This window comes from Nematolebias whitei, chromosome 15 (genome assembly GCF_014905685.2).
Source record: "Nematolebias whitei isolate Nwh7 chromosome 15, NemWhi1, whole genome shotgun sequence".
Classification (NCBI taxonomy): Eukaryota; Metazoa; Chordata; class Actinopteri; order Cyprinodontiformes; family Rivulidae; genus Nematolebias; species Nematolebias whitei.
Genome location: NC_056512.1, coordinates 12904030 through 12918389, shown reverse-complemented (window position 1 = coordinate 12918389; position 14360 = coordinate 12904030). Strand labels below are relative to the sequence as shown.

The following is a 14360-nucleotide window of genomic DNA, read 5'->3' as shown; positions in this document are numbered from 1 at the left end:
TTTTTTTTGTGCATGATCAGTGACCACGTCTAAACACATTGATATTGTGGTTTAACATATGACTCAAGTGCACCCCATACATTATTCCATCAGTTATATCTCAGTGATACATGATCTGATCTAAACCAGATTTTTTTATGCTTCATCAATGAGCACTTGTAGACACATTGGTATTGTTGATTCATGACTTGACTTAGGGTGCATTCACACCAGCCCTGTTTAGTCCGCTTTAATCGAACTCTAGCTCGTTTTCCTAGAAAGTCCGGTTCGTTTAGGGAGGTGTGAATGCGCCATCGAACTCTGTCACGGAACAAAAAGGCGAACTCTGGCCCGGGCTAAAACCTAGGTCTCGGTCCGGTAGAAGCGAACTCCAGCGCGGTTCGAGTACAGTGTGAATGTAAACAGACCGAGCCCCGCTCCGCAGGGTAAGCAAACACGCATTTCTCTGACCTTATATGGAGCCATCAGCTGCCTTGTGTGAAAAACAATATTCTCCATGATCATGTTGAAAAGCCTAAAGGAAGTTCTTTACATTCGCAACAAAACAGGAAGTGACAATAAGTCCTGTCTAGAAGGTCGGATTTTAGCCAAACTTGTAAGGCTTGCAGCCGGACTCATACTAATATGGGTGGAAGGTGATTGCTGAAATTCGGCATACGCGCACCCTGGTGGACGCGTGAGGGAATGGCATGAGATTGTTCGCAATGGCAACTGGGAAGCGTTGCTGGAGCTCCCGCAGTCGCAGGTGATGTCAAGTAGGTATCTCTGCAGCCAAATTCGGAAGGCGTATCTGGGCGGTCATATCTGATTGGACTATAGGAAAATGGGCGTATCTGGGCGATCATATCTGATTGGACTATATGAAAATAGGCGAGTCTGGCCGGCCATATTTGATTGGACGATAGAAAAAAAGGCTGAACGATAAAATGCCGTAACCACTGACACATTATGTCTAAAAACAAGGCGTTATTGGCAGATTGTGTTAACCACAGGCATATTATGTCTATGGTGTTAACCGGTTCGACATTAGCGGCGTCTCAGATTCAACACTGGCGGCGTCTCGGTTCGACATTGCTCCAGTATACTGCCGCGGCGTCTCCATAACTTCTTTTTTCGACTCTCTTAACACAGAACTTCCGGTTACATTTCAAAATAAGAGCAACATAACTGGGTAATGGGGGAGCTAAATGTTAGTTTTTTTTTTTAATACCTAGCCATAACATTAAAAAACAAATTCCATTTTGGTTGTTGAAAAATGTGAACAAAGTTACAATCGATTCATAAAGAAAGAAAAATATTAATGATACTTAAACTGGCCTTGGGACAAAGGAGGTTTCCTTTAACTTCACATTGTCTTGTTCAACCTGCAGTCACTACAGATGAGTGATTGTCAGTTTCTGTCAGATTTCTGCAACTGGAGCAGGTATTCTGTTTACTGGTTAACTTCCTCAGCTGTCTCACGTTTTAAAGGTCAACCCTACTCCATGTTTCAGTAGAAAACAAGCACATTTAGGAGTCAGTACATAACCAGACTTTTGGCCCTCACACCTATACCCAGTTGCTTATGCTGCATGATGAGATCAGATTTATCCATATTTTAGAAATTACATTTAGCTTATAGTGGACAAAACAATACAAATGAAGACCGTCTTAAAAAAACCTCTTGGTTTTGCAGTAAGCAGCCTGATTTCAAACTGACATCTTGGCCAAAGGTAAAATAAAAATCTTTTGTGTTCTCAGAAAAGTTGTTTCAGGACCTCCAATAAACTTATGTACACATCAAAGCACACAAGACATCCATCCATTATCTTTACCCGTTTATTCCATTTTGGGTCACGGGGGTCGCTGGTGCCCATGTCCAGCAATCACTGTGCGAGGGGTGGGGTACACCCTGGACGGGTCGCAAGTCCATCACAGGGACACATAGAGACAAACGAGACAAACAACCATTCACTCTCTCACTCACACCTAGGGGCAATTTAGAGTTACCAATCAGCCTAACATGCATGTTTTTGGTCTGTGGGAGGAAACCGGAGTACCCGGAGAAAACCCACGCATGCACGGAGAGAACATGCAAACTCCACCCAGAAAGGCCCCCGGACCGGGATTTGAACCAGGGACCTGCTCGCTGAGAGGCAGCAGCTCTACCAGTTGCGCCACCGTGCTGCCCTCACACAAGACAGATTCAGGAATTCTCTTTGTTTTCCAGATTTCACATTTGTTATTACCTTAAAACATACTCAGACAACATTTGATGCATCATTGAATTTTATAATGTGTTTATTGGGACATCCATTTTTAGAAGTCATCATAGCATCTGTTGGAAACACAGAACATAGTACAGTTAGGGTGTTGCTAGTTGTTACTTAATCCTGGATTGGATTTTAAAGTTAATTTTGATATTTTTTTCACAAGGAAAAAAAAAGTTGATTTCCTAAAGTTTAACTATAAATGAAGGAATTTGTACATTCAGGTAATTTAAAATTAAGTAATTTCTCTAACATCCAACCCATTTTAGCCACTGAGCCATACCAAACACCCATAATCTATTCTTGAATGAATTATTGACTATTATTGACACATTACAGACTTTTTATTGAATAAGTTATTACTCATTATTGAATCATTGACAATTTACACTCATGTTTGTGTTAACTCATGTTGCAACAAGGTCAGCAAATTTTGACTATTACTATGAACTATGTTAAACTTTGGAGGCGATTTATTTTGAAAGTCAACATCAGATGTTGGGCAACATCTTGGGGTCTTCTAGAGTCAACCTGAAGTGAGAGTGGTCCCTGACATGGCAGAAAGACATAGATATAATTAACAGCTTTTATTTATTTATTTTTCAGCTAATAACAACTTTTATTTATTTGTTTTTCATATTTTTCAGTTATACTCAGCTTTTAAATATTTATTTTTCAAGTATTAAGAACTTTTATTTTCAGCTTTTATTTTGAAAAGCAACACCCAGTTGTTGTAAACGTGCACAGTGAGAGCTGCCGGAGCCGAGTGGAGGTTCACTTTACCTCAGTGCGTTACGACAACAACGAGAGAACGGTCGAAACTATAGTGACCTACAATAAACGTACTTCAATAATATGCATAAGTGAAAACATAACATTCTTTATAAGTACAATAAACCATATTTCTTTGTCAAACATCGCAAAGAAACGTTACCTCATCAATAATCCTCGTGACTTTGAGGGTTACCCACAGCCAATCAGTGTTCGCCGCCGACAAACGCTTATTAAATACTGTTAGCCAATCAGTGTTCGCCGCCCATAAACGCCTATTCGCCAGAAACGCCCACTTTTGGTCTGCAGAGAACCCCTTCTCGGTGATGTTGAAGGTTCGGCGAATGTGCAACCTTTTGAACGAGCAGGAGATGGGCGCGAGAGCATTCTCAATGGTGACTGGGCGGAGTCGCTGGAGCTTGCGCGGTCGCCGTAAGGCCGGAGCGGCGCTTTGCTGCGAGGGCCTTCAATGCTGCTTGCAGCTTTAATTGGTCTTGATTCCACTCGCCGTGTTTGGAGGACGAAGAATGATGAGTGCCATCCCAGAAACACCATCCCTACTGTGAAGCATGGGGGTGGAAGCAGCATTTTTAGGCCTTCGCAGCACTTCGCTGCTCGGGCCTAAAAAAGACAAGACCAGTAAAACTGGTAAACATGGCTCTGTCCCAACTGTGCTGAGATTTGTTGCTGCCACCAAATTACTATTTTTAATTTAAAAAAAGTACTAACTCTTTAAACTTTTGATATGTTTTATAGGCTCTTTTGTGAATAATCTTTTGTGGTTTCATGGGGTTTATAAATCATTGCATTCTGTTTTTAGGCAACATCCAAATTTTGTGGTTTTAGTAACAAAACTTTGACATTGAGCTGTGCTTTTTAAATGAATCACAAATAAATAATCGCAAAATAGCTTTCAGTTCATGGACTTCAAATTCATCAAGATCTAAAGAAGTACTTGAAAAATATGCAACAACCACGTTTTCCTTGTCATTTGAACTTTGGTAGATCCATTTGTTTGTGACAGTGGGCGGAAGTTGTATGCTCATATATGGGTTGTTGGGCGGGGCTATTTTAATTGCAAGTGTGTGACCAACATAATGGGACGTTCACGTAAATCAGGTTAAAATGATAATTCTTGTTTTGTTGAGACTGGTAAATGGATAGAGTATTCGTGTTTGATGTGATGTTCGGTTAAATAGCTATCAGTAGTTAGTATAGCAGTCGTGACATCTGTCATAGAGCACAGAGCATGAAGAAAACGGCAGAAGTCTTCCAGGCTAGGCTAATGACGAACTGAAACTACACAAACCTTAATACTTCAGTTAGCATGAGAATAATTATTTTGTAGATAATTTAAATGCATTTATTTGTTATGTGGTCAGAGTAAAAACTGTAATGTGTTAAGTAGGCAAGTCTTAAATCACATAAATCCCGTAATAAATTAGATAAAGGTAATTTCCTATATTTTTGAACGCAACACATCGTCCGCTAAGCTAGTACGCAGCGAGTCGTCTCGCTTCATGTGATAGAAAGGACGTTGTTGTTGAACTGTCACTTCAGGGTTTTTGCCTCTGTCGACGGGATTTAAAATGTTGAACTCACAGAGGTCCCTGTCTGAGCTGCCGAAGATGTCCACTGCCAGTCAGGTGGAGAGAGCTGTGCTGGTAAGAAGCTGCTCCGTTATCGCAGCTAGCTAAGCTGCCTCATTCAATCACCTGTCCGGTTAACGGGAGCACTAGCTGCTTCGTGTTTGTTGTTGGGTAGGGTGGGGGGGCTCCAGCGGGCTGTGGGCCCTTTAAACACCTGGAGGTGACACTGGAGGCGCTGGCCCCATCGAAATGACTAAAGGTTCTGTTTAACATCATAAGTCTAAAGTTGCTGGACTCAGGGAGCAGCGCTAAACGCAGGGACAATGACAGGCGATGGCAGAGAGCTGCCTGGCGTGATGCAGAGAAGGAAGGTACATGTTGCACAAGGGCGTCGGAAGCATCGGTAATGTGGGGGGGGGGGGGGGGGGGGACACAATGATGTGTGTAGGTGTGTGCGAGTAAAAAAAAGGTGTTGCTAGTGACAAAAAAGCAACATTTCACCTAGATTTCCTTTAATTCCACACATTTAAAACATGTTTTTCACCAAGTTTGTGTAAATTCAGCTCTGGGTTTAAAGTAATTTTAACTTTAATACACTTTAATACAGAGCATCAGGTCGGCACTATTTGTCTTTATAGAGAAATAAAAAACATCACCACTGGACTTTTTTACTTGTGTTCAACACTACTCATCTAAATGATGTTTCTCATGACGCTTGAGGACAACAAGGTGTGGGGTTTTAAAGACATTTCAGCTTTAATGCACCTGAACACACAGTGTCTCTTAACACCTGCAGCGTCTTACAGCGTCACAGTTACTGCTAAGCTAAGATGCTACAGATGTAGCGCTCCACTTCTCTCCTCCTAACATGAATATATGTTTATGATCAACCCCCTGGTCAACAACTGCCCGCAAAAAGCTTGCTAAACTGGCGAGCGAGTAACACAGAGCTGTCTCCATCTCCTCCACCTGTGCGCGATTTCTGCCGAAGCAGAAGGAGAGCACAGAGACACTGCAGGTGTTACACCATATTCTGTGACCACCGTATATTGTGACCGTGGCAACAGGCTGCTGTGTTTAGAGTTGGAGGTAACCAGGAAAACCTGGAGTGGCGTTTTAGTGGTTTGAGTATTCTCCTATTAATCAAGTGGAATGGATTTGTTCAGGAAGAAAGAGAAACTGCGCCGCCTGAACTAATGTTTCATAGTAAAAGTGAGGGGGTCCAAATTAACGTTTTTGGAATGTGGGGGGGACTTGTCCCCTTCACATATAATGGTTGCGACGCCTATGATGTTGCATGACACCAGGTGGAAGGGCAGCAAGGCATTGGGCAGGGTTTAAGGGTGCATTCACACTAGCCCTGTTTAGTCCGCTTTAATCGAACTCTAGCTCATTTTCCTAGAAAGTCCGGTTCGTTTAGGGAGGTGTGAACGCGCCATCGAACTCTGTCACGGAACAAAAAGGCGAACTCTGGCCCGGGCTAAAACCTAGGTCTCGGTCCGGTAGAAGAGAGTCATTGATGGTCTGGGGTGTCATGTCAGCTGCTGGTGTTGGTCCACTGTGTTTTATCAAGGGCAGGGTCAATGCTATCAGGAGATTTTGGAGCACTTCATGCTTCCATCTGCTGAAAAGCTTTATGGAGATGAAGATTTCATTTTTCAGCACGACCTGGCACCTGCTCACGGTGCCAAAACCACTGGTAAATGGTTTACTGACCATGGTATTACTGTGCTCAATTGGCCTGCCAACTCTCCTGACCTGAACCCCATAGAGAACCTGTGGGATATTGTGAAGAGAAAGTTGAGAGACGCAAGACCCAACACTCTGGATGAGCTTAAGGCCGCTATCGAAGCATCCTGGGCCTCCATAACACCTCAGCAGTGCCACAGGCTGATTGCCTCCATGCCACGCCGCATTGAAGCAGTCATGCATGCAAAAGGATTCCCGACCAAGTATTGAGTGCATAACTGAACATGATTATTTGAAGGTTGGCGTTTTTTGTATTAAAAACACTTGTCTTTCATTGGTGGGATGAAATATGCTAATTTTCTGGGACAGGCATTTTGGGTTTTCATGAGCTGTATGCCATAATCATCAGTATTAAAACAATTAAAGACCTGAAATATTTCAGTTGGTGTGCAATGAATCTGAAATATATGAAAGTTTCATTTTTATCATTACATTATGGAAAATAATGACCTTTATCACAATATGCTAATTTTTTGAGAAGGACCTGTAGATGTCTGTGATGGTGGGGAGGCTGACTCCAACATCTTCTGTGCAGCCTTCACCACTCTCTGCAAAGCTTTTCTTTCTGCAGCTGTGCAGCCTCCATGGCACACGTTGATGCTGGAGCACAGGATGCTCTCCACTGCACACCTGTAGACGGAGGTGAGGGCTGAGCTTCCCAGACCAGCTCATCTCAGCCGCCTGGGGAAGTAGAGTGTCTGATGAGCTTTCTTGATCAGGCTGGTGGTGTTGTTGATCCAGCTGAGGTTGTCATTCAAGTGTACACCCAAGTGCTTGTAGCTGGAGACCACTTCCACCGCAGATCCTCTTATGTTCAGGGGCGTGTAGGTGTGTTTGTTCCTTCTGAAGTCCATGATCATCTCTTTTGTCTTCTTCACATTGATGTGAAGGTTATTCTCTCTGCACCAGCTCTCCAGGTGTTCCACCTCCTGCCTGTAGCTGGACTCATCAGTGTTTGTGATGCATCCCACCACCACTGTATCATCTGCAAACTTTACAATATGACAGCCTGGATGGGTAGCTGCACAATCATACGTGAGCAGAGTGAACAGGAGAGGGCTCAACACACATCCCTGAGGAGAGCCAATGCTGAGGGTTATGGTGGAAGAGGAGAAGTTGTGGATCCTCACTGACTGAGGTCTGTTTGTTAAGAAGTCTAGTACCCAGTTGCAAATGGAGGGGCTTAGTCCTAGTGTGACTAGTTTGTCCATCAGGGTTTGGGGGATCATGGTGTTGAAGGCGGACGTGAAGTCCTCAAAGAGCATACGGACGTAAGAGTCCTTCTGCTCCAAGTGGGTGAGAGCAGTGTGGACCACAGAGGAGATGGTGACCTCTGTTGATCGGTTCTAGCGGTATGCATACTGGTGAGGGTCCTTGTAATGTTAATGTTTGTTTTGATGTGGGTCATGACTAGTGATGGCCAAATGAAGCAATAAAGCAGTATCGAACCACGGTGCCAGTTGTATTGAACTTGGGTTCATTCATTCAAAGGTTCATTTCAGTGACATCTAGTGGTGAAATAGTAGACAACAAATCCAATATTTTTCAGTCAGGTCATCTGGACAGTTTTTTTTTGTGCTGAAACGTTTCACCTTCGATCCAGAAGGCTTCATCAGTCAAGGAAACACAACAAAACTGATTCTTCCCCCAACAACTTACTCCAAAGTGGAACAAACCAGTTCTGCTTGTGATAAGATGGTCACCTTGGTACGTACGTCCCTCCTCCATTGCCAGCCCTCTTCCTTGTTGACAGTTTTGTCAAACTGGTTGATAACAACAAAGTCCATGCTCAATAATCCAGGTATAAAATCCAAAAATTTTCAGTCAGGTCATCTGGACAGTTTCTTTTTTTGTGCTGAAACGTTTCGCCTTCGATCCAGAAGGCTTCATCAGTCAAGGAAACACACAACAAAACTGATTCTTCCCCCATCAGCTTACTCCAAAGTGGAACAAACCTGGCAATGGAGGAGGGAGTACCAAAGAGACCATCTTATCACAAGCAGAACTGGTTTGTTGTACATGTTCACATGAACATGTTCACAAGGAGCAGATGAGGCATAAATATGCATAAATATTATTTACCCAACAAGAACAAATGTGGATAAACATTTCTGTGATCATTCCAGTAGGCCAGAGGATCCTCTGATCTTTGCAAGGGATGATCAGATGAGTATCTCTGAACTTCAACTGTGGCATCCGATGTATGATTCCTGTGAGCTCTTGTCAGTGTAGCATCTCGATCAAAACTTGTCAAAACTTGTCAAAACTTGTCCAAAGGTTGGAAGCTGAAAGAAAAAGAAAAATTTGACCGTCATGAACACAGACGTGTTTCTCTGTGTGTGTGTTCATAATTACCAACTTGCAACTATCTGTGGAGGATGGTGTGTAGGATTGTGTGGATAAACATATATATTGATAAACATATATAAACATATATATTGAACATAACCTACCATGAACAGTGTTCTCCTGCTTGCTTTCGTGCTTAGCTCTGTAGTGTCTTAAGCATCAAGGACTATTGTTATTATACGCCAGTTGCATGAAACAATACAAGCACTGGACCTGTATGAACAGTAATGATCAAACAAGAAAACAAACTGTTAGGTCATAGAAGTCACTTAAATCACCACACATGCAAATGTACCTAACTTACCCCCGCCCCCCTTCGCAAAATCCTGGATCCGCCCTCCCAGCTTACAATTATTCAAGTTGCTTGTTTTGTAATAAACTACTCGCCTTATTGGGACTGATGATCAGCTCGAAGTGTTCCCACATTTGAGAACAGCTTCAGGGCGACTGTGGCTGAGTGGTTAGAACATTTGTCCTCCAATGTGAGAGTTGGGGGTTCGAATCCACCAGCAGTCACATGCTGAAGTGTCCCTGGGCAAGACACTGAACCCCTCATAGCCTCTGATGTGTGTCCCATCAGTGTATGAATGTGATAAAGCTCTGATTAGTCTCATTAGAATGATTTGTTCAATTAGCTTTGTAGGGATCTAGTAGAGTGCTGTGTGAATGGGTAAATGAGGACACAGATTGTAGTGTAAAGCGCTTTGAGTATCTTGAAATAAGATAGAAAGGTTTTATATAAGTACAGTCCATTTACCATTCCTGGTTGGCTCCATGTTGATCAACCAAAAGCAGTGATGAAAACGGCAACAACGCACGCAACAACTCCAACAACAAACCGACATGTTGTGGTGTGTGTCGGGTGCCTTTAAGGTGTGTTTTGGTGCGCGCAAGCCTCCTGAAGCAAGTCTCGTGTCAACGAATCATCTCACTATATGAAGCTATTGTGGGATTCATTTGGGGACTGAAGCAGTCACTGCTTCATACGTCATCACTTGCGTAACTTTCTCTGCCACAAAGTACGCTTCGTAGCAGTGGTTCAAAGGGAACGCAACTTCGAGTTCAAAGCAAGGATCGGAGCTTCGGTGTCAGACTGACATCACTAGTCATAACCAGTTTTTCCAAACATTTAGCGACTATCGAGGTAAGGGCTACTGGCCGATAGTCATTCAGACCATTCACTGTAGAGCTCTTTGGGGTTGGGATGATGGTGACAGTCTTCAGGCAGGTGGGAACTGTCTCCAGGGTAAGTGAGGAATTAAAGATGCCGGCCAGCACCTCACAGAGCTGATTGGCACAGTCTTTCAACACTTTCCGGGGGATGTTGTCTGGGCCAGTTGCTTTGTGAGGATTAATCCTCCTGAAAGTACTCCTTACTTCTGCTGAGGTCACGCTGGGAAGCTCTTCATCTGGTGTTGGGGTGAGTCTGGTGCTGGGTGGCCTGTTTGGGTCTTCAAAGTGTGTGTAGAACTTGTTGAGAGCATCAGGCAGTGTTGGATCTTTGGGGCATTGTTCACTCCTTCCTTTAGAATCTGTTATATACTTACCAAACCATACCATACCAATTTATTTATAAAGCACTTTAAACAGTGAGAAAGCACACCAAAGTGCTGTACAGGGACAAACAGAACAAGCACACAGCAACAGATTACATAACAGGACACCAAAAAGTAGAAACCAACAAAAACAATAATGGATAACAACAACAACCGCAACATGACCAACACAGTGTGATGCACACAGACTCAGCACAGATCACACAGTGCAGAAAGCCAGGGGATAAAAGTGTGTTTTTAAGCGAGATTTAAAAACTGTGAGGGAGGGGGCCTGTCTAACGAGCAGAGGTAACTCATTCCAAAGTCTTGGGCCTGCTACAGAGAAGGCCCTGTCACCTCTGCGCTTGAGACGGGTTCCTGGGACTGTTAGGAGTAACTGGTCTGCTGATCTGAGAGAACGTGGTGGGACATACGGCTGGAGCAGATCAGTAAGATAGGAGGGGGCAGAGCTGTTTAGTGATTTATAGACATACAAGAGTATTTTGAATTTGATTCGAAGGTGAACCGGAAGCCAGTGTAGGGAGGCCAAAACAGGTGTAATGTGCTCTCTTTTGCTTGTGCTGGTCAAAAACCAGGCTGCTGCATTTTGGACCAGTTGGAGTCTAGCTATGGAGGTCTGACTGATACCAAAAAGGAGTGAGTTGCAATAGTCGAGCCTGGATGTAATGAATGCATGAATTACTGTCTCCAGGTTATTTTTGGACAATATGGGCTTCAGCTTAGACAGATGCCTCAGCTGGAAAAAGCAGGATTTAACAATCATATTTACATGATTGTTGAGTTTCAGAGAAGGGTCAAGTATCACTCCTAGATTAGTGACTCTTTGTTTCACTAACAGTGACAGAACGGATAGGTCGATGCAGTGGTTGGTGATTGTGTCATTGGGAGGAAACAGCATAACTTCAGATTACTTAATGCCCCTCCACATGCTCTGAGGGTCTTGTGAGGTGAACTGACCCTCGATCCTCTGTGCATATGTGGCCTTGACCCTCTTAATACCAGCAACCAGATCTTTCCTTGTCGATCACATCCCAACATAAAATGGTCTTAGTTTAAATCAGTGTCATGAAAAAGCAGTAGGTGATATGCATCCCTTCCATTTAACACTAATAATCAGCACATATTAAAATAAATGACATCAGTTTCTGTTCAGGCCTAAAAATGAGACAAATACAATATGAACATCAACAAATCCTCTTGGTTATCATCAACTGTCACGGAGTGAAGAGAGGCATTGGAAATTACCCTCTGTCCATCCGTGCATGTTGTAGCATAACTTGAAAAACAAGGGAGGTACCAACTTCTATTTTGGCGTGTGGCTGCATCGAGGTTCTTTGAAAGGTTCCTTTCCAAAATTGGGGTGCAACATGAAAGTCCAAGATGGCTACACCTATAAAGAATAAAATAAGTGTGTGTGTGTGTGTGTGTGTGTGCTTGTGCTGTGTGTTGTGTGTGTGAAGTGACCACCCCAATCATTTTGCTTGTAAGTATTGTTTACTCAAATGACTGGGATGGCTGAAGATTAATTTATGGGGGCCAAGCCCACCATTGTCCACCCCCTGACTCCACCACTGCTACTGATGGTTGATAAAACTGCTGGCTCCACCTGACAGGAGCTGTCACTCAAAAAAAACAAAAAAACAACTTTCCTCTGTTCTTCTCCACAGTGTAACTCCTACCTACTTGGATATCTTGCGGCAAAAACATTTGGTTTATATAGTCTCTGTTCAATTCCAGTCTAGAAAAACACTCATCATGAAAACTACAAGCATTCACTGTTTAAGTCCCTCAGAGACAAAGACATCAACGTAGCACTTGTTAGTTGTTAAAGCTACACAGAACTCGAGTGGAAACTGATCTCAGCCCTTTTGCTTCTGTTAGCAGTGTTTTTATTTTTTACCTTTCAGGGCCGACTCCTAAAATAAAAACAAATAAATTAATAAACAATAATAATCTTGGCAAATAAGTTGGAATGTTGAACATGTGAACTCTGCCCTATGAAGTACGAAACATCATGTCTCTGTCACTGCTCAGAACTTGTCTGAAAACATATCTTTAGATCGATTGTATATTGTTTATCTGTAAATAAAGTTTGTTTAAAAAAATCTCTTTAGATCAGACCCTCTTGCTCTGCTCAGGTGAACTTCTGTTTTAATTCAGTTCAGTTTATTTATATAGCACCAAATCACAACAAAGTTGTCTCAGGGCACTTTACAGGAACGTTCACATACATAGAAAAGCCAGTTAGTAAAGTTCTCTATCTAAGGATTAATGGTTGGTTTAATTCTATTAACTCTTATTGTTGCCCTGTTCTTCTGCACTATCATGGTTTTAGCTCTACAGTGTCCTGAAAGGTGCTTTTTAAATTAAGCTTCTTGTTGTCGTTGTCGGCGGCGGGAGCAGCAGTCGTTGTAGAGATAGCGGTGGTGGGAGCAGCAGTCATTGTCGAGGTAGCGGTGGTGTGAGCAGCAGTCGTCGTAGAGGTAGCAGTGGTGGGAGCAGCAATCGTCGTAGAGGTAGCGGTGGTGGGAGCAGCAGTCTTCGTAGAGGTAGCGGTGGTGGGAGCAGCAGTCGTTGTCGAGGTAGCGGTGGTGTGAGCAGCAGTCGTTGTAGAGATAGCGGTAGTGGGAGCAGCAGTCATCGTAGAGATAGCGGTAGTGGGAGCAGCAGTCGTCGTAGAGATAGCAGTGGTGGGAGCAGCAGTCGTCGTAGAGGTAGCGGTGGTGGGAGCAGCAGTCGTTGTAGAGATAGCGGTGGTGGGAGCAGCAGTCGTTGTAGAGATAGCGGTGGTGGGAGCAGCAGTCGTTGTAGAGATAGCGGTGGTGGGAGCAGCAGTTGTCGCAGTCGTCATCGAGGTAGCGATGGTGGGAGTAGTAGTCGTCGTAGAGGTAGTAGCAAGTAGTAGTTCTAGAATTGCGCTACTCAAGGTGGCTGCATGTTGGAGCAGCTCTGTTACTTTCATTCTGAAATTTTGCTTTTGGAAACTTTAATTCCTCTTTTTCTGGATGTAAATCACCTTTTTTGGTTGATTGTTTCCTCTGGTATCGGATGCTGTGAAGCTGGAAGGATTTTTACTGAAACTTTTTTAGTTTTGGATATTTATTATGATGCGTAACCATGGCAACAAGGCAGTTTATCTACAACCAACAGCAGCTGATTAACATCTCAAAAGCTCAAATAATATCTCAACTACAGCCCCAATTCTCAAATGAGTTGAAAAGGATGTTCTGTGGATGCATTCTCATCTATCTGCCAGCTGTGCTCGAGTGCCTGACCACTGAAATACTGGAACTAGCAGGAAACATGGCTCATGACAGCAGAAGGACAGGATCGTCCCTCCGCACCTACAGTTGGCTGTCCGCAGCGACAAGGAGCTCGGCAGACTGCTGGGAGGAGTGACCATTGCTCTGGGAGGAGTTCTGCCCAGCATTCGGGCGGTCCTACAGCCTGGGGAAACTGAGAGGCCAGCCGAGTCTGGGTGGACAGATCGGACGGCATCTGCAGCCAGTTTCTTAGGATCCACTGTAGGATGGACCTTTACAAGAGATCCTTCCTGCCTACATCCATCAGTGTCTATAACGTCTCTTAATGAAATGAGGATAATGAGTTACAACAACAAATAATTTCCCTTTGGGATAAATAAAGTATTTATGAATTGAACGTCGTCGTCGTCGTCGACGGCCAAACAAACCTGACAGGGTTATGTTTTCAACCACCCATATTTGAAACATCAATCAGTTCACTGAATCAGCCCATTTTTTACATAATATTTTGTTGCTGCTGCGGTCCTTATTATCATGAAGCTGCTGACTGGACCTGCTAACAAGACTACGCCGCTAACAGAACCATGATGTTGAAAAAACCTCACTGCTAACGAATCACACTGTAGATGTATTTCTTTTTCACCTTTGACGTCTTGTATTTTAGTAGGGTTTTTTATATCTTTTCCGTAGTAGTATTTTTAACATGTTTTTCTTAGTATTGTTAGTAGTATTTTTAATGTTTTTCTTAGTATGTTAGAAGTATTTTTTAAAATGTTTTTCTTAGTATGTTAGTAGTATTTTTAATATGCTTTTCTTAGTATTTTAGTAGTGTTT

The 14360-nt window shown here is 43.1% G+C and overlaps 1 protein-coding gene across 1 annotated transcript in view; it reads left to right on the top strand.

Annotated features, from left to right (window-relative positions):
- Positions 1–4648: 4648 nt before the first annotated feature.
- Positions 4649–14360, top strand: part of rogdi (rogdi atypical leucine zipper) — a 17125-nt gene continuing 7413 nt past the window's right edge. Inside the window, exon 1 of the mRNA XM_037689320.1 lies at positions 4649–4684. Coding sequence (XP_037545248.1) covers positions 4649–4684 — 36 coding nt within the window. The remainder of the gene's footprint in view (positions 4685–14360) is intronic.